Source organism: Oratosquilla oratoria, chromosome 18 (genome assembly GCF_046742065.1).
Source record: "Oratosquilla oratoria isolate Oo_2021 chromosome 18, ASM4674206v1, whole genome shotgun sequence".
Taxonomy (NCBI): domain Eukaryota; kingdom Metazoa; phylum Arthropoda; class Malacostraca; order Stomatopoda; family Squillidae; genus Oratosquilla; species Oratosquilla oratoria.
Genome location: NC_134794.1, coordinates 57,547,464 through 57,567,463, shown reverse-complemented (window position 1 = coordinate 57,567,463; position 20,000 = coordinate 57,547,464). Strand labels below are relative to the sequence as shown.

The 20,000-nt window shown below is 40.8% G+C and overlaps 1 protein-coding gene across 5 annotated transcripts in view; it reads right to left on the bottom strand.

Moving 5' to 3' along the window:
- The window catches only part of LOC143035266 (uncharacterized), a 111,774-nt gene that overhangs the window by 47,157 nt on the left and 44,617 nt on the right, over positions 1 to 20,000 (bottom strand). For 4 of the 5 annotated variants that reach the window (XM_076202105.1, XM_076202108.1, XM_076202109.1 and 1 more), the window contains 4 exons: positions 12,148 to 12,232; positions 11,103 to 11,279; positions 7,863 to 7,901; positions 952 to 978 (listed from right to left, as the gene is read on the bottom strand). In XM_076202105.1, coding sequence (XP_076058220.1) covers positions 952 to 978; positions 7,863 to 7,901; positions 11,103 to 11,279; positions 12,148 to 12,232 — 328 coding nt within the window. The remainder of the gene's footprint in view (positions 1 to 951; positions 979 to 7,862; positions 7,902 to 11,102; positions 11,280 to 12,147; positions 12,233 to 20,000) is intronic. The other variant, XM_076202106.1, reaches the window with a different exon arrangement.

The following is a 20,000-nucleotide window of genomic DNA, read 5'->3' as shown; positions in this document are numbered from 1 at the left end:
GCGGTTGATTAGGCAGAATAGTTAGTAGTAAATCACATCCTAAATGGACTCCTTAGAGCGCACAGACTATAGAATATGTGCCTATCCTTTTCATGTCTACTTTATGGGGAATCTTTAGGTTACTCTGTGTGGATGTTCGTTCGGGGTGGTTATCAATCTTAATGTTTTGCTTCACGTTATTTGTTGGGTGTCTTTGTTTTCTTGATGTGGTTTGTCTAAAGCAGGGGTTCTCAATTTGAGATTCGCGAACCACCATTGGTTCATGGGACGATGAACAGGGCTATTTAGACGAATAGCGAAACTACAGTTTCACTCCTGCATGTGTAGTATCACTGTACATTGTTTTTTCATGTTAATGCTTAAAGGATGAATAACGCCATTACGATTTGAATAATTTGATATCCACTAGTGACTCTAGATTTTGTACAAAATGATTTATGTTTGTTAATATTAGTGCTGTTCTTTCTGGTCGTGTATTCTAGTTAAATCCCTCTGGCACTTATTGTGTGGTGTTTGTGAGTTGAGTGCTGGTGAAATGTCCCTCATTAATAGGTCCTCCTTTGGGGAGGTTGGTATATGTGTTTTTAGTCGTTCTGGGATCAGTCTTTCCATCAATTTGGATATAGTGGATAAGAAGGGGATGGATGAGGGGTAGGACTTTGGGATCTCGGGTTTTCGGACGGTGTGTTTGGTTTTAAGATGAGGAATCTTGCGCGGTACAATGACGACGTAGGTTAGTTCTGGATGAGAAGACTGGGATACGTAAAGTGGATAACCGTGGAGCTGGAGGTGACATAAGGAAGTTCGAAGAGGAACACAAGGAGGCGAAAATGAATGGTGAAGGCAAAGAAATGAGAGGCAAACCACAGTCTGAGAGGTCGGCCAAAGGGATTTAAGGGATTAAAGTAAGTTTTTGGTAAGAAAGACACAGAAGTAAGAAAAGTTATTTACCTGCCTCTGCTGAGAACTCTTCGCCACCTAAAAACGATAAAATTAAGATTTCAACAGAAGAACATGATAAAAAGATAATGAAAGGAAAAAAAGATTGAAAATATATATTTACAAACATAAGGAGAGAAAAAAGTTAGATTATTTTTCTTTCAACAAACTTAATAAAATTAAAGATTTTAGAGAACAACATAGGAAAAAATAAATAAATCCAGGAGAGCGAGTGAAAATATATAAGTATAAAGGGGAGAAAGGGAGATATACTATTAATGTTTTTTCTTTCGACAAATGAGAATAGTTTAACAATAGTGGAGGGACACTATTGATAACGAAATTTATGTCTCAATGAAACTAATCGAAGCAATACTTAGGTCAGGATCCAGCAAACAAATAGCAAAATCCAAATGAAACGTCATGTGACTTAATTTCATCTGTTTTTTTTCTCAATCACGATTCCAATGATCGACGACGATTTCAGTGTTATCGCCATGTATATCCGACGTCCTTATCGACTCATTTCATACAGATATTTGATATAATCTAGGCTCCTTGAAAACTTTCTACGGTACCGTCACATTAACTAACCTTTGTCGTATATACTTTTCTACTGATGAAAACAATTGGTCCTCATTTCTTGAGCCAGATTATAATAATTCTAGATGATTACGATGTTTATCTATGTTCGCTGGCCGAGCGGTTTAGAGCGTCGCTACTTGTGGCGAAGATCGAGGAGACGGCAGTTTAAACCCTGCCGCCGGCGATAGTAATGATAACAATTAATTATTAAATTGCAGATAATGTCGATTGGTGTTCTTGAAACGTTAGAAATCTTTCAAGTACATTTTGGAAACCTCGAAGATGAAAAAAAAATCTGTGTCATTTATTTGTTCCTCCATTTACCGTCTACATATAAAACTTTAACACTGTTACATGAAGATGAGGAGGCTACGCCGGGAGGCGCTGAATAGCTGCTGCCAGAATTGTCACCCTTGCCCTATCATGCGCATTAGGGACTGTTGGAACAGGTAACAAAACGTCACTGCTGACAATCGGAGTGGAGTTCGGGATTCGAACTCGCAAATGAGCGAATGAGACACCATCAGCGCACACTGGTATTAAAGAAAATAATTCCTACCAAATTCTTCCACACGACTTTCCTGTTCGAGTCCTGAAAATCAGCCTAAACGTCAATCGACTTGGTCAAGGAACCGACGAAATGGTGGCGTCATCGGAGACGTGCTGGTCTCGCTTAGTCCCGGGTTCGAATCCTGCACTCCTCTCTGATTCCCACCGGCGACCGTTATTTAGCTGCCCCAATAGTCCCCCAGAGCGCACCACCATAGGGGAAAGGTGACGGCTTCGGCCGCAGCTATTCAGCGTCTCATGGTGTGGGCACCTCACCTACACTCGACGAAATCCTTCTTGAGAGAGCGTAATCGCGAAACCGAGTCACATTTCTCTCGTGGAATGTGTTCGTTTCGTCCAGAAGGTCCTTTCGTCGTGTTGGTGGTGGAAGAAGGTCGCTTCTTGCCTTCCGACTCAGCGTGGTACGTTTTGCTCATAAGAACATAAGAATGAAGGAGACTGCAAGAGACCATAAGGCCTACACTAGGCAGCTCCGTATCCATCACCACCTGTCATCCCCATCGTTTCTTAAAACAACTGACAGTTTCAGCGCTTACTACACGGTCACTAAGTTTATTCCATTCGTCGACCACCCTATTAATAAACCAATTCTTTCCTATTTCCTTCTCGGTGAGAATAATTAATTAATTATTACCACTACCTCCTGGCATCGAATTTGGGTAACCGTGTCGGTTCCAGGTTCGGTTAAAATGATATTCAGTTTCGTACTTTGCATCTCGAAGCAAAACAGCCCCGTTATTCTAAAACAAAGAATAAGTGCTCTAGACAATTGTTTGACGATCATCGTTGAGCCATGGACGATCATCGTTGAGCGATAATCGCGCCGAGCAAAACGTTGCCCTTACACGACTACCCACGCCAGGTGGGCAATTACAAAACCAAATCACATCTTACACACACACGCACGCGCGCACACACACACACACACACACACACACACACACACACACACACACACACACACACACACACACACACACACACACACACATACACGACTCGGTGGCGCGGTTGGTAGAGTCCCCAACTGTCACTACAGCGGTCCGGGTTCGAATCCTGCACAGGGCTGAAATAATTTCAGTATCGCTGCGCTTCGAGTCGTTACTCCAACTCTCGTGGGCGGGGAGTTGGGTGTGTGTGTGCGTGTAAGGTCACAGCATTACCCATAGATCGGTCATACGAGCTCTGAGCTCTCTTCCGAGAGGGAAATAGCTGTCGATCACGAGTCCAGCACGTGGTCCACAAGACCAAGGTGAATACACAAACCTCCCAGATATTCTCTTGTCAAGACGAAGAGTTAGAACACAAACTAGAACTGAGGACACGTGTAGCGAGAAAAAATGTTCTTCAACTACGAAGAACATCAAGAGATTGATGTTCTTCAACTGTGAAGAACATCGAAAGATTGTGGCCGAGTTCGTTGTCAGAAAAGGTGCTTAACAATCTCAGTACTACAATCTCTATTAGTTGTTATTGGTGTACTGCAGATAAAATGTTTTTGAATCAATATTTTTAAATTAATATTTCTATAATACTCATTGAAGTTCTGGACCTTAATAAAGCATATTGTTTCTCGCGTGTTAGTTTAGTTTGAATACCCTTCACTGCAATATAATTTTGATTTAAATGCTCGGAAGGATAGTAACAATAAAAATGTATTGCCAGTGTTGTGAATCGTTGGATGATTTGATACGTGAATGACAATAAATAGATAAATAAATAAATGAATAAATGAATGAATAGATGAACACATGAATAAATTAATGAATTAATTGAACAAATCCTCAAATGATGGCACGAGTGTGTACAGATTTCTCTTCAGATAAAGATATTTTAGTTTCCTGCTGATGCATCGACAACCACAATTGAATAAAGTGGCCAACGGGACAAAACCACTGATGATAAACGAAACCAGACAAACGAACAAACGAACAAATAAATAATAAACGAATAGCAATGAATAAACAAAGAGATAAATAAACAAATGAATAAATGAAATTAAATAAAGAAAGAGGAGCTGTTAGGCAAGGTCGATAGAGGAACCCTTTGCAGTTCACACAAAGCTCACTCCCATGCAAGTTCTGAATATTGTTCCTGTTCTGTTTAAACGAAGAGACTAGAATGAATGACCACAAACACGTCACCTCAAATAATTAACACTTTGTTTATAAATGCGATGAAGAGCTAAAGATACATACATACATATACCAAGGCTTTTTCCCCCTTACAAGGGGGGTAGCCAAAAAGAAAAAGGCATAAAATCATTCCCACCCATTCCATCCCTGAATACACTCCACACCCCTCCACCCTCCCTCTTATCTTAGCACCTCCTGAAATGACGGGTCATCCCTGCACCTTGTCCACTGCCCTGGGTCAGAAGCAGTGTCGCAAGACACAGCACATCCACAGCAAGGCCGCTTCATTAAATCGGCGACCCCCCATTGCATAAAATGAGAGGACGGGGAGAAATCCCTTCGGGCTGCGTCAAATTTTGCTCACACATACTACCTCACCCCCCATCCACCCGCCCATTCCACCTCATGCAATCACAACATCATCCATATACAACCATTCTCCATTCACCCCTGTCTTCTGTCCTCTCCCGTCCTTCCTCAACCGACATTCCCCTCTTCCCCAAAGCCCCCTTCACCCCATCCATCCACCTCATCCTAGGACGTCCCCTCATGTTCACTCCCTCCACATCTGTCTTCCACACCTCTTTTACTAGTCTTTCTTCACTCATTCTTTCCATGTGTCCAAACCATCCTAATACTCTTTCATCAACCCTATCTCCCAGCTCCTTTTCCACCCCTGTTCTCCTCCTCACCTCCTCATTTCTCACTCTATCTAGCCTAGTAACCCCCATCATACTTCTCAGACACCTCATCTCAAACACATTCAAACTCCTTCTCTCTTCTTCTCTTATGTTCCATGTTTCTGCCCCATACAGTGCTGTTGGCACAATCACTCCTTCATACAGTCTCCTCTTAGCATCCATTCCCAAATGTCTATTCCTCATTACACTCTTTAATCCACCAAGGCATTTACTCGCTTCTCTCAATCTACATTCTACCTCCACTTTCACTCCACCTTTCCCTGCCACATCTGCACCCAAGTATCTAAAACTATACACTTCCTCCAGTCGCTCTCCCTTAATGCTCACTTCCAGTCTACTGCCACTTTCACCCCTTGTACATCTCATCACCTTACTTTTACCCACATTTATCTTTAGCTTTCTTCTATCACATACTCTCCCAAACTCTGTCACCAACTTCCTCAATCCCTCCTCCGATCCTGCCACAAGCGCAGTGTCGTCAGCAAACAACAGCTGGCTCACCTCCCACTTTTCTCCATTTTCTTTAACCATCTCCAATCCCTTGCCCACTACCCTTGCATTTACCTCTCGCACCACCCCATCCATATATAAGTTGAACAGCCAGGGCGACATAACGCATCCTTGACGAAGTCCCACCTTTACCTCAAACCACTCACTCTCTCCATTTCCAATCCTGACACAAGCTCTACTACTCTCATAAAAACTCTTGACAGCTCCCAGAAGCTTTCCTCCTATCCCATATCTGCATAACCTCCCACATTGCCTTCCTGTCTACCCTATCATAAGCCTTTTCCAGATCCATAAAAGCCCAAAAAACATCCTTCCCCTTTCCTATAGCTTTCTCACATATCTGTCTTACCACAAAGATCTGATCTACTCAACCTCTACCTGCTAAAGATGACTGTAGATTTCAATCGAAAGTTTTTTTTCTTTCTTTTCCTTCGACTTGTAATATTGTCACTACATTATTCCCTAGATCTCGGTAAATTTGGATTTGATTTTCAAAATACAAAAGTCTATCCGGAAAAATGTTGGAAACGGAATCAACATTGGTCTTGTAACAATACGTGGCCGAAAGAGAACTTACTGCTTATTTATACAAATGTGTGATTCACCGTGGTCATGTGTTTGGTGTGTGTGTGTGTGTGTGTATGTGTCATAAGTTGTTAATATACTCTGATATGTCCAATAGCTATTCGGTAGCATCGTCGTTTCCATATGCATCGACTTCTTTAATGCGAGTATCGTACGAAGTAGCTGCACACCATTTTCTATCCACGGAAGTCACGGTGGTTAGGGTCGAATCCTAATAACTCAGGCGGCCGGGGTACGAGCCTCGGTTGGAACAGTAAAAAAAAAAAAAAAGAAGAAAAAAAAAATACATTAAGACATCAGCAGGCAATGGAATTCCAAACCTAAAGGCGTTATCACACTGGGCTAATTTTCCTCCGACTGTTGAAGCAGATCTGCAGGCCGTAGTTTTCGGAAAGGAACCTGATATGTAGGAGGAAAATAATTCCTCCGGCATACCGAAGGACATTCTATGTATTTTTGTTGAGAAAACAAAATTGTTTGCCTGAAGTGATTTTACGGCGGGAAAAGTTCTGGAGGTGGTTGGCACCGCCGATTAATCGGAGGTTGGAGGAAAATTGCCCAGTGTGATAGCCCTTCGTTAGTTCGTCCACATTTGGAATATTCCGTTTCCGTATGGTCACCGCATCTCATTAAAGACATTGACAGACTGGAAAAAGTACAACGGCGAGCCACAAAACTGATTCCAAATATCAAAAATAAATCATACGAAAATCGACTAAAACACATGAATCTGTTTTCCCTAAAAAAGCGTAGACTCAGAGGTGACTTGATACAGGTCTTTAAGATTTTAAAGGGAATTGACAACATCAAAAGTGACAAAATTTTTACATTGAATGAGAATCAGACAAGAAACAATGGTCTCAAACTGTCCGGAAATAGATTCAATTTGGAAGTAAATAGAAACAACTTTGCCAACCGTGTAGTTAATGAATGGAATAAACTTCCTGCACAGGTAGTGCAATGTAGTTCAGTTCGAAGCTTTAAGAATCATTTAGATAAATACCTAAGTAAGATGCTGTAATGATTATAATTTATCTTATATTATTTGTTTTTGTTTTGTTATCTTTTGTCTGTCTGATTTTTATTTATTATTAGTTATATGTCAATTTATTATTATTTACTATTTACCTGTTTGTTTATTATTTAACTATACCTATGCATTTATTTATGTATTTTATTTGTTATTTACATTATTATAGTTTTTATTTATTATTCTATTATTAATATGATTTTTTTTCGCATCCGACCTAGATATGGATCAAAAGGTCTCCTGTCGGTATGCTCCGCCTTTGTAATCCTTTGTAACTGGAGCAAAGAGTGCCCTTCATGTGCTCGAGAAAGGCCAGTGACCTAGATAAGGGCCGAGGGGTCACGACCCGAGACAAACCGTTTCACACCTGCAGCCCGGAAGTCCTGTCCAATCGACCTCTACGGCCCCTTTCACACTAGGCAACTAGTGACCGTCACTAGTGGCGGTCGCTAATTGCCTAGTGTGAGAGGCTCGGGCAACTGCAAGCAACCAGTGACTGTCACCGAGTTGTGGAATCCTTTCTCGTTATCTTATTAGTCGAAAGAATGGCATCGATGGAGGAGGTGCTTCTTCTGTTGGCTTTGCTGATCAAGAAAAAGAGACGCTCTCGGTGACGGCAACTGCCAGTGACGGTCACTTGTTACCGGAGCGGGCAACAGCCATAGCCTGTTGCGCAACCGGGCAACCGCAGTGACGAAGTATGAAAGGCTCAATTTAGAATAAGGGTAGGTAACTAGTGACGGTCACTAGTTGCCTAGTGTGAATGGGCCCTACCAGGCGCGACAGAATTCCAAGAATACAACTCACCTGGCATGGTACCTGACTGTTTAGAGGCCGCAACCGCTTCTGCAAAAAAGGAATCATAAGCCATTAGAAGTTAGAAAAAAGAATAATTATAAGAAAATAAGATTAAATAAGAACAGAATAAATGCACAAAAATATAACAAATGAAAATAAACAAACAAATAAATGTATAAATCAATAAATGAAGTAAAATAGATAAATTGAATAAAATAGGATTAAGTAAAAGGAAAGATGCACGCGAGACGTAGCCATTGTCCAGTTCTTCCGATCTCTGGAAAGTAAATTGATCCTTAAACATGTACGATTGTTTCGGAGTTATAGAAAATGTAATCAAAATATTACATTCTACGACATGCGTCCAATTCATTTGGTGATGGATACGGAGCTGCCTAGTGTAGGCCTTATGGTCTCTTGCAGTCTCCTTCATTCTTATGTTCTTATGTAAGTGAGCTGGGATCAATACTGGGCTTTGATCAAAGACAAACAACGAGAAACAGAGACGACATTTTTGTTTTGTCGCCAATTCCTTCGCCACAGTCGCCGATCTCCTTTACATCTTTTATTTAGGTTAATGCCAATTGATTTCGTGCTATGGAAATAAATAAGTCCCTCTGAAAATTCTTTAATTGGTGATTTTATATTTTAGGTCATAATCCTTCATGGCGACAACATGACTGTCGACATTTTCACACTTACGAGTAAAGTAGGACAAGAATTATAGAGCTATCAAATTTATAATTTTCGATAATAGTGACTGGTAATATATATACAAATAGAAATATAAAAATAATAAAAAATCAAAGCTGATTTTGATGATCGATTGAGCACATAAAGTCGCAATTTACCCGTGCTTAATCAAATGCTAGATGAAATTGAAAGTTTATGTCTACATCCCAGTCCGCTACTTTATTACACTTTCTGAATAATTTTATTTTCTTATTTTCTTGCATCCTTGAGTTTATATCTATAATATTTTGTTCACATAGGTTAAATATTTATAAACAATACCCAACATACTGAATGTAAGAGTTGACTAAGTTGGCAATTTCCCCAAACGGGTATACTTACAGACGTTTATAATTACATATTTTCCGTTAAAGATATTTTAAAAGATTCCCACTTGTGTAGTTGCCATCTCCTGTCTTTTGCAGCAACAACTGGTGCTTAATGGTGCCCATGGCTAAGTCAAGGTTCCTATTAATTAATTATTCATACCAAAACATCTTTTGTCGTCGTAGTCTATCGGTTAACAACAAAATATTGAATTTTGATGTCATTATTTCGTGATGCCTCTGAATTCTACGAATCCCGCCATTTTTTTTTATTATTATCCACGTTGTCAAAACCTGAAAACAGTGTCTAAACAGCTATACGTAACAACAAAAACACAATTTTATGTAATTACTATTCTTATCATCCATTTAATACATTTCTGCCATTTGATATAGAATAAAGAAACTACAAAAGGTTTTATAAGTTATAGATTCTTATCAGCTATACCTTGTCGCATATGTTTTCTATAAACATTCAGTAATCGGCTCATTGCTGAACACTAGTGTTTCAATATTTTTCGTAGTATGGTGTCGCAATGTTTCATATATTTTATACACCGATACTTTCTTTATTATTTTATTTATCTTTGTTAGTTTGTATTTGTTTTCTTTAAACTGACGTAAGAGTTTGATGAGACTAATATCCAACGTAGCTGTGTTTCGTTATACACAAAACCAGTGTAACAGTACAATTTCAATTGTATTCTGGTTTGGTATGGGTTGAATCATTACTGTGTTATATAATTTATATATTTATCAAATTTGTACTGACTAAAGGATGAACCATATATTTTACAATTGAAATACATATTGTGCTTGTACATTGATACGCCGCCATTTTTATTATCCTTTTTTGTGTTCATTTTGATTTGGCTATGTAATTGTCTATTTGTATGTTCTAAGTCATTGTGAATATAAAATCACAGAAACATGTGTATTTACGAAAATTAATCCTACAATATTTCACTGGTACCAACTTTTGATTTTAGCTCTACTATGTATGGTAATTTCATATCTTATGTTTTACTAAGTTTTGACCGCCTGTTAAGTTCAATTGGTCAAGTTGGCCACGCCAGGACATACCAAACCTAATCAAAAACTATGAACAGGTTGCAACTCCTAAACCTGTATGTAAACTGTGTTGTTTGATTTAAATTTCTATTGATGCAAATAATTATGATTAAACTTATATTAAACATATTGATTAACCCTATATCATGAACCAACATTCTTGAACAACACTGTGCAAAAACGTGAATACAGGACGACTTCGCCTATATTATTCTAGACTTTAATAAGGGTAATTCAACAATGTGTCTAATATTCGTATTCTAGGTTCAACTTCTCTTAGTTCGTCGTTCAGCTTCTCAATATATGAAGCAAAGGTGATTTGACATTTGGAGATTCGAAAAACAAAAAAATTTAAACGAAGTCGTTTGAACTCAAACGAATTCACCAGTCGTGATAGCGTGACGGAACTCACCAGAGTCGTGATAGCGTGACGGGGGCTTGAACCTAACCTATACAGGATCATTTTTCAAAGTAAACAAAAAACGATGAAGGCGTGGTTATGGCCTATTGGTACCAGCTGATGTTAAATTTGACCCAAAATTGTGAGAATACTGATTTGTCATACAAAATGACAGAAAAAATAAATCTAATAAAGAGATGATGGACTATCATCTATTACAAACCATCCTGTATACATTTCTAGTCAATTCTACTAGGGATTCTGCCGCAGCATACATTCTAGAGTGTTATCGATAGAACCTGTGGTGAAAGGTAAAGTACATTTGCCTCAAAGTGTTATGCATTGGAATGATACTGTGAAGTGTGGAAAGGGGGGTTGAGGGGACTGCAGTTGTCTCAAGGTCTCAAGGCGTTATCATACTGGGCTATTTTTCCTCCGACATTTTAGCAGATCTGCAGCCCACAGTTTTCGGAAAGGGATCTAATGCGCTGGAGGAAAAAATAAATGTCCTCCGGCATAGTATCGAATGACATTCTATGTATTTTTGTTGAGGAGACAAAATAGTTCGCCACAGTGATTTTACACCAGGGGAAAGGTTCTGGAGGTGGCTGACACCGCCGATGAGTCGGAGGTTGGAGGAAAAATATCCCAGTGTGATAACCCCTTCATGCATTGGAAGGTCACAGTCAAGTGTGGAAATGGAGGGGGGGGGGCACTCACCATCGTGGATCCACTTGACGGACCTCTTTTTGCGCCTCATGTACATGGACTGGCCTTTGCTCATTTTGTTGTTCTCGTCAACAAGAGAGAAGGAAATCTTCTGGGCCAACTCGACTTGGTCTTCGATGGTCGGGTGGTCGGGCCGGTAGAAGGCGGACGAGGCAAAGACCTTTCCAGCTGCAAAGGAGGGCGTCAGATCAATCGCAAATTCAACTCTTTAATCGAATTCGGTTGTGCATTGTATCTATGTGCATGTGTGCGTATATAATTCTAAATATAATTTGATTATGCACTTTATGTATGTACGTTTGTGTGTGTGTGTGTGTGTGTGTGTGTGTGTGTGTGTGTGTGTGTGTGTGTGTGCGTGTGTGTGTTTGAAGATTTGACAATTTACCAATAGGCAGCACTAAAACTGGTGATGAGTATGTAGAATTGGTCACTGATTCATGAAGAACAAAGAATCTAGAGGCAAATGGTGAACAACATTCACTAACTTTTTCCAAAAGATGGACATTTAAAGACGATATTTTCCTGTAACATCTATTTTATTAATAATGTGAATGTAATCAAAATAGACGTTTGTCAATTCTGCTATAATTATATACTTGACAAAGAAGTATATATACACATGAATACACGTACGTGCGTACATACATGCACACACATACTCTACATACATGCACACATGCATACATACAGACCTACATACACATACTCTACATATACATACATACATGTATACATAAACACACACATTCTAAGGACAGCATTGCATAAACATGGGATGCATGAGATAACAGGTTGAGAAGTCCTGATCAGGTGTTTTGACTAAGACAGGGGTCGTGCAACGCTTCTAGAGCAACGGTTCCTAATTTGGGAGGAAAGTGGAGGGGGGAGGGGGGGAGGGGGAAATAAGATACCAGGTGGTCATGGACACCGTGTATGAAACCATAATTAAGATGTGACCCTTTCTCCCAATCTGGCTATCGCAAGGAGGTTACCTACAGTGTAGTTGATGCGAACAAAGGTCATGCGGGTCACTCACCACGTTTGGGGGTCAGGTCACCGCCGTCTGTCGCTGGCGTGAAGAGTCGTTCCAGAGTTATCTTCTCGCTCTCGCCCGATTCCTCCTGGAATATCAGAAAGCTTTTTCAGAAGACGAAGACGAAGAAGAAGAAGAAGGAGGAGGAGGAGGAGGAGGAGGAGGAGGAGGAGGAGGAGGAGGAGGAGGAGGAGGAGGAGGAGAAAAATAAGAACAAGGCTAAACGAGGCTGCTGCTACTAAGGCTATCCACGGGGCAAGTTGAGAGGCAAGTCAAATGTCCTTGTTACTTGAACTGGAGAGGAAAGCAAGTACATGTTCACACAGGCTGAGTCACAGAGAAATGGCCTGTGTGAACATGCACTTGCTCACTTTCCTCTCCAGTTCAAGTAACTTGCACACTTGACTTGCCTCACAACTTGCCCCGTGTAAACGAGGCTCCATTGCTGTTGCTGCTCTGGGTACAAAGAACTTGATGTGAGTTGGATGCAGTAACAGTTGAGTGATTAGTGACAGGAAGACTACCGTACTGCAGACACGTTTCCGCATAGAACTCAAACCGGGAGGCCGAAATCTGAAGAAGAAGAAGAAGAAGAAGAAGAAGAAGAAGAAGAAGAAGAAAAAGAAGAAGAAGAAGAAGAAGAAGAAGAAAAAAAAATAACGGGGCCAATGAGGCGTAATTTAGCATTCTTGTATCAATCTCAAAGTTACCTTATGGTATGCAATGATTCTGGCTGGGCCCCATAAAACGTGACAAGATTGAGGCTTGTAACTACACTCCCAGCACACAGAAACACACACACACACACACACACACACACACACACACACACACACACATACACACACACTCACGCACAGATACACACACAGACAGACACACACACACACACACACACACACACGCACACACACATACACACACATACACACGCACACACACATATACACGTTAAACTGGTGATGAATGTGTGTGTGGTGTCAATACAAAGTCATGTTCTTTTTTTTTTATTTATTGATACTGTGTTCACGATACGTCAACGAATCACTCTAGACTATGAGGAGGAAATTATTGCTTAATACGAATGAAATGTATTTTTTAGGATGATGCATTATGTCTTGTCATAGTCTGAGACCGCACCTTAAAACAATAAACAGTAAACCATAACTATGCGAATTAGTGAGCACTGGCTGGCTAGAGTGGCCAGCAGGGCAGAAGGAAAAGGAGAACATCAATATTTCGAAGTCGATATTGCAACTGAAAATAGTGGACAGGTGTAACCACCCACCAGCAGTGCTCCAAAGACGTATAAACTAATAACAAACTATAAATACTGGTCAAAATGTTAGAGAATGGTAGGCTAGACAGCAATACAGCAATACAAAGCACATACTGAATTCCTGGGATACAGTAAGAAACCACTGTCTGAGTCTTGGTTGACTAATGAAGACTAATCGTACTTAAAAATTGAAAAAAGGAATAAATAAATAAGAGACACAGGAAACCAAAGGGTTTGCGTTGTGAGTGGCCAAACCAACAAAATAACGAACACTGTTGTGCCGGTCACCCAATAGATGGCTCTGGTCTGACTTGTCGATGGGCAGACGACTCGTAACACTCAATTCAGTATACTATTCAATGTCACCATGGTTGGTGGCTCCTGTTTGCTTGCTAGGTAAAAAAAGAAGAAGAAAGAAATACAGCTAATGCCATGCTCTTATCGTTTTTTTTTTTAACTTGCTGACTCCAAACCACGTCATTTTCTTGACGTTCTTCTTAAACTAAAATTAAACTTGTAGAAGAATGATTGCTCTTCAGTTAAACAAAGGTCTATCCTTTATGTACAAATTCAACTGGAGAACTCCTATCTTTCTTTTTATTTGACCAGCTTCAATGGATTTAGGTGTTCTGTAAACAATTTTGCGAGTTTCCTGATTCCAAGTCAATCGATGTCCGTAGACTGAATATATATATATTCGTAGATATATGGAGTACGATTTTCATATCTTGGGAATGACTTTCCTCATTTAGTGTTTCGGAATAATATGAAGTCCAAAGTTATCCACGTTAACACATTTTCAGGCTCTCCCAATCAGATGCAATTTTGTATACAGACGTTCCTCTACTTACGAACATTCGACTTACGAACTTTGAGACGTATGATCAAAGCCTCAAGCCTATTTTACCAGTTTCAGAGGTAAATAACCCAACATCAAAGTATTAGTATTACAGTTTATTTTTTTATGTATCATTAGTAGTGTGTTTTAGGACAAGAAAACATATACTGACTTTACATCATACTTATGCATGTACATTTGAGTACCTTTAAAATGATGTTGAATAACGACTTACAAACATTTCGAGTTACGAACAGCCGCTCGGAACATAACTCGTTTGTGAGTTGAGGAGTGTCTACACATCTCTTTCCTGTCTCTACTTTCCCAGTCACTGTTGTTCTGAACCAAGTGACTGCGTGTTCTCCTCAATCCGTGGGGCATTGCTATGTATTCTGAACAAAATCCCCGGGTCCAGGCGAAATTTTCCCGAGAGTACTTAAAGAGTGTAAATTTGAAATCTGCGACCAGTTAACAGGATTATCTAATATGTCGGTAGACAATGGTTTTGTGCCTATTGCTTGGGGGCAGGCAAACGTTGTTCCTGTTTTCAAAAAGGGAGATAAATCGCCTATATGCAACTACAGGCCAATCAGTTTGACATCAGTTATAGGTAAAATGCTTGAATCAGTAATAGTTAATAGACTCAGAGGACACATTGAGAGACATAATTTGATTTGTGACACACAGCATGGTTTCCCCAAGGGTAAGTCATGTTTGACTAAACTTCTATCATTTTACACTAAAGTATATAAGGCGTCAGATAACAATGATAGTTACGATGTTATTTACCTTGACTTTAGCAAACGTTTGACAAGGTGCCCCACCAGAGACTACTGAATAAAATCAAAGCCCATGGCATAGGAGGAAAAGTGTTAGAATGGATTAGAGCTTGGATCAGTGACAGAATACAGCGGGTCACCATAAATGGTGTAAAATCCAGGTGAGGGAGTATTTCTAGTGGGGTGCCCCAGGGCTCAGTTTTGGGTCCATTATTGTTCATTATGTACATAAACGACTTGGACAATGGGATGAATAGTGATGTTAGTTAGTTTGCGGATGACACTAAAATAGGACGCCAAATTAGGCCAAGAGACGACGCCAAAATTCTGCAGGACGATCTTAACAAATTGTTCACATGGTCGGTGAAATGGCAAATGAACTTCAATATCTCAAAGTGCAGCATGTTGAACGTAGGGCTATAAAACCCGGAAAATAGATGTATCTTAGATAACACGTTTTTAGAGAAAACAGAGTGCGAGAGAGACTTGGGAGTTCTAGTGAGTCCTGACCTAAAATCCAGGAAACAGTGTATTAGCGCCAGGAATAAAGCAAACAGAGCATTAGGTTTCATTGCTAGGAGGGTTACGAATAGAAATGCAGAGGTAATTATCAAACTCTAACTAGCGTTAGTTAGACCCATCCTTGACTATGAGGTACATTTTTGGTCTCCGTCTTATAGAATGGACATCAGAGGAGAATGAACAATATGATACGTGGCTTAGGAATTTGCCTTACGAAGAGAGGCTTAGGCACCTTAACTTACACTCTATGGAAAGACGCAGAGTGCGGGGTGATCTAATGAAGGTGTTTAAATGGATCAAAAGCTTTAACAAGGGCGACGCAACAAAGGTCATCATATTAAGACAACAGGGCAGGACTCGAAGTAATTAATTTAAACTGGACAAATTTAGATTAAAGAAGGAAATAGGCAAGGATTGGTTTACTAATAGGGTGGTCAACGAATGGAACAGACTTAGCAACCGTGTACTGAACGCTAAAACTATCAGTTGTTTAAAGAAACGGTTAGACAACTTTGTGGATGGGGATGAAAGGTGGTAATGGAAATGGAACTGCCTAGTGTAGGCCTTATGGTCTCTTGCAGTCTCCTTCATATGTTCTTATGAAACACCTCACCCTTTCCTGTGCAAATACCTGTGGTCAGTGAACAGTGACTTTTCCGATGAAAGTGACAAACGGCGAAAATTAAAAAAAGAAAAAAGAAAAAAATATATGTCCGAGGAGATACCATAAGATGAGAACGAAACTTTTATCATTTCTGGCATGACGTTTCGCTCGATAGGTTTGTGTCAAGTACATGATGCAAGTGCAGTTCTCACCTGCTTCCTCTGACATTCTTCTGACATGTTCCAAACACTCGATAACTCCCAGTTCTTTAGTTAACGCTAAATCTTATCCAGTTGGTGCGTCATCCCCTCTTACTCTTGCTGTATCTTTGAACCATTCTTCTGACATGTGTTCCAAACATTCGATAACGCCCAGTTCTTTAGTTAACTCTAAATCTTATCCAGTTGGTGTGTCATCTCCTCTTATTCTTGTCGTATCTTTGAACCATTATCCCATCACATTGTGCGTTTGTGCGTGCGTGTGTGTGTGTGTAAGTGGTTAACTACGTGTAGTTGAAACGGGAATGAGCCAGTCCCAAAGCATCCCATATCTTCCTTATTATTGCATCAAAACCTTATCATTGACTCAAGGCAAATCATGTCCACGTGCATGTGTGTGCAGTGTGTAGGCTTCAGGGGCCCAGCCTCATATCTTGATTTCTTTCTGGCAGAGAATTATTTTACCTTCCTCCTAAGTGAGGGGTGCTGGCTGCATGTTTTATACAGTGAGTATTTTAGGGATTTTAATGATACCCCTACGGACTAGAGTCACTCAGCATTCTTTTAAAATTGAGAATCAATCTAGAAAAAAAAATCACTAACTTTTATCTTCCATTCTGCTACTGACTTCGCAAGGAGGCGGGAAGAGCATCAAATCAAATGGGGGCATTTAGACGGTCAAACTGTTAGACCAACCCGGTTTGTCAAACAAGTGTTTGAAGTGATGTTTGACCGTGTGAATAGGGTATTTGGTTGTCAAACACGTTCGACAAACGTGTTTGACGACCAAATACCCCATTCACACGCTCAAACATCACTTCAAACACTTGTCTGACAAATCGGGTTTGTCAAACTGTTTGACCGTGTAAATGGCCCTTAAGAGTTCACCTCTGTGACTCCACTTTTTTGTGCTATATTGTTCTCAATTCTAGAAACGATGGTCATTGCTGAGAAAATACTCATACGTTGAGTAACAAGAGAAATATGCAATACATTTTCCTCTTGTTCAAGTTGAATTTCCTCAGGTATTTATTTCAAATGGGTCTTCCCAGAGCTTTACACTATGTTTGTCAAGTATTCATCCTTGACACACTTACAAAGAGTGATCATGTATCCTCACTCTCTTTCTCTCTCTCTCTCTCAGCTCTCTCCTCTTTGGCGTGATACTGTCACCAAGTATAGAAGCGCTGGGTATCGCCAACGAAGTCTCTCTCTATCTGCCTGTCTGTCTCTCTTTTTCTCTCTATATATTTTTATACCTGTGGGCGCAAGTGTTTGTTTGGTTGTGTGTGTGTGTGTGATTCATCACCATGGTCTTGGACCACGTGTTGGACTCGTGATCGACAGCTATTACTCTCCCGGAAGAGAACTCAGAGCTCATATATGACCGATCTATGGGTGATGCTGTGACCTTACATGCACACACACACCCAGCTCCCAGTCCACGAGAGTTGGAGTAACGACTCCTAGCGCAGCGATACTGAAATTATTTCAGCCCTGGGCGGGATTCGAACTCGGACAGCTGTAGCAGCAGTTGCGGACGCTACCACTGCGCGCGTGCGAGTAGTGTGTGAAAACATTTACTTAGAATATAAATTTTTGAGGAGTTGAAATACGACCCCAGAGAAGGAATGGGGTGTGGGGGGGGGGGCATCCGAATATTTAAGAAGAGACGAGACGACTATAGGGCTTGACATCAGAATGTAGAGCAAAGAAGGGGTGGGGGGCGGCGAGGGGAGGAGAGGGGGAGAAACGGGAGGAGGTGGGTACTGAACGCGTGACTAAGATATTTCTTAATTAACAAAAATGCCTTGTGGTTGAGCCGTGTACCCTCAATTATCAGTTCTTTGAGACGATAATCAACTGGTGTGCACCTTACCCTCTCTCTAGATCTATTTCCGTCCCTTGCCTTGAGCAAACGAGGGCACACTTTGACAATTCTATTTTGGTGGGAGACAGCTCATGCCTATGCGGCCTTGGAGAAGCTCAAACACTGGGCGGGAGGTGGGGGGACAACTTTCCTTTAGCATCGGTTTACGAAAAGCATCGCGCATTCTTGCCTCATGCCCCTTGCATATCTGTGCTCTTTTCCGCTACTGCTTTCGTGGCCAGTGCTGCAAATTGTATGGTTTCTTTTTGTGGAATCGGTGAGACACTGTCCGCCTCTTGGCAACGTTTCCTGATAAGGAGATGTGAGGACCAGGCTACTACATAACTGTGGAGGGTGGGTTGGCTTAACCAGCTTCACTGTGTGTGTGTTTATAAGCACCAGGTTCGGGCTCTCCCAAACAGCTTCAAGACAGTCTCTTGGGGCATATCTTTAGTTTTGATGACTTCATTCAGCCGAGGGCCGAAGTCGGGCCTGAAGGCAAGGCGAAGTCTCTATGGGTCATCTGATGTTATACAAACGTCTATAAATATTACACCGTGCTGACGGAGTTTGTGTAGATTCGGCTGGCAGCGTGAAGATCTAACCTGTAGCTTTGTCAGGCTACCTTGCTACACTGAGGGCATTCCCTGCAGTCGTGTGACTTTGTTATCATTTGTCTGTCTGATTTTCATTTATTATTAGTTATATGTCAATTTATTATTATTTACTATTTACCTGTTTGTTTATTATTTAACTATACCTATGCATTTATTTATGTATTTTATTTGTTATTTACATTATTATAGTTTTTATTTATTATTTTATTATTCATATGATTTTTTTTTTCGCATCCGACCTAGATATGGATCAAAAGGTCTCCTGTCGGCATGCTCCGCCATTGTAATCCTTTATAATGGTCTGTGGACTTACAATAGCCTGGGTATAGACACCTGTTCATATGACGCCATGTAATCTATCGCAGTTCCGAGAGAAACCATCACGTTGAGCCCGTCAAAGAAGTGACGCTGATGGTGTGGCCTCCGGTGTGTATCTGACAGGTCCTACCCGGAGCAACGTAGGACGACCCCTTGTCAATATTCTGACACCATGTAACTAGGTTACCTCAATGAAACAAAGACCTACGTCACTAACTAAGTCTGACAGGCATTGGTATGGTCGCGGTCTACTGCAGACTTGACTTGCAGAGGTGTGGGCCGTTTTTTAACCACCGCATAGATGGCCTACAGCAGCACAAACATAACTGCAGCGGAATCAGGAGTGTGTGCGTGCGTTGGCCTGACTTACATCAGACAGGGGACAAGGTTGATTGACGTTTACTCTCATGATGGACACCAGCTAGTGCTCGACTTTAAGACTCGTGGAACTCTTTGGTACTTGTTCATCAAGATACATGACTATTATGCTATGAACATTAAGTTGCCTTACAGCTATTTGTGGATCGAGTAGTAATCCACCTAAAGTCTAGTATTCGAGGTGAGGGTTGGGCATTGGTGGCAGAATTGGGGGGAGGGGGGAGTTTTACACGGTAGTGAAAGGTGGGGGAATATCTATAGTGCATCCGGGGTAAGAAGTCACACACAAGGAACAGTCGTCCGGGGTGTCTGTGTTCTGGTGAGAGGTTAACGAGCATAATCGCGCTTGGGCAGAAGCTGCAAGCTAAGTAACGATATGCACGTGTTCGGTGAGTGCCTACGTACGTACCAATGTCAGGTGAAAGAGTCTCGA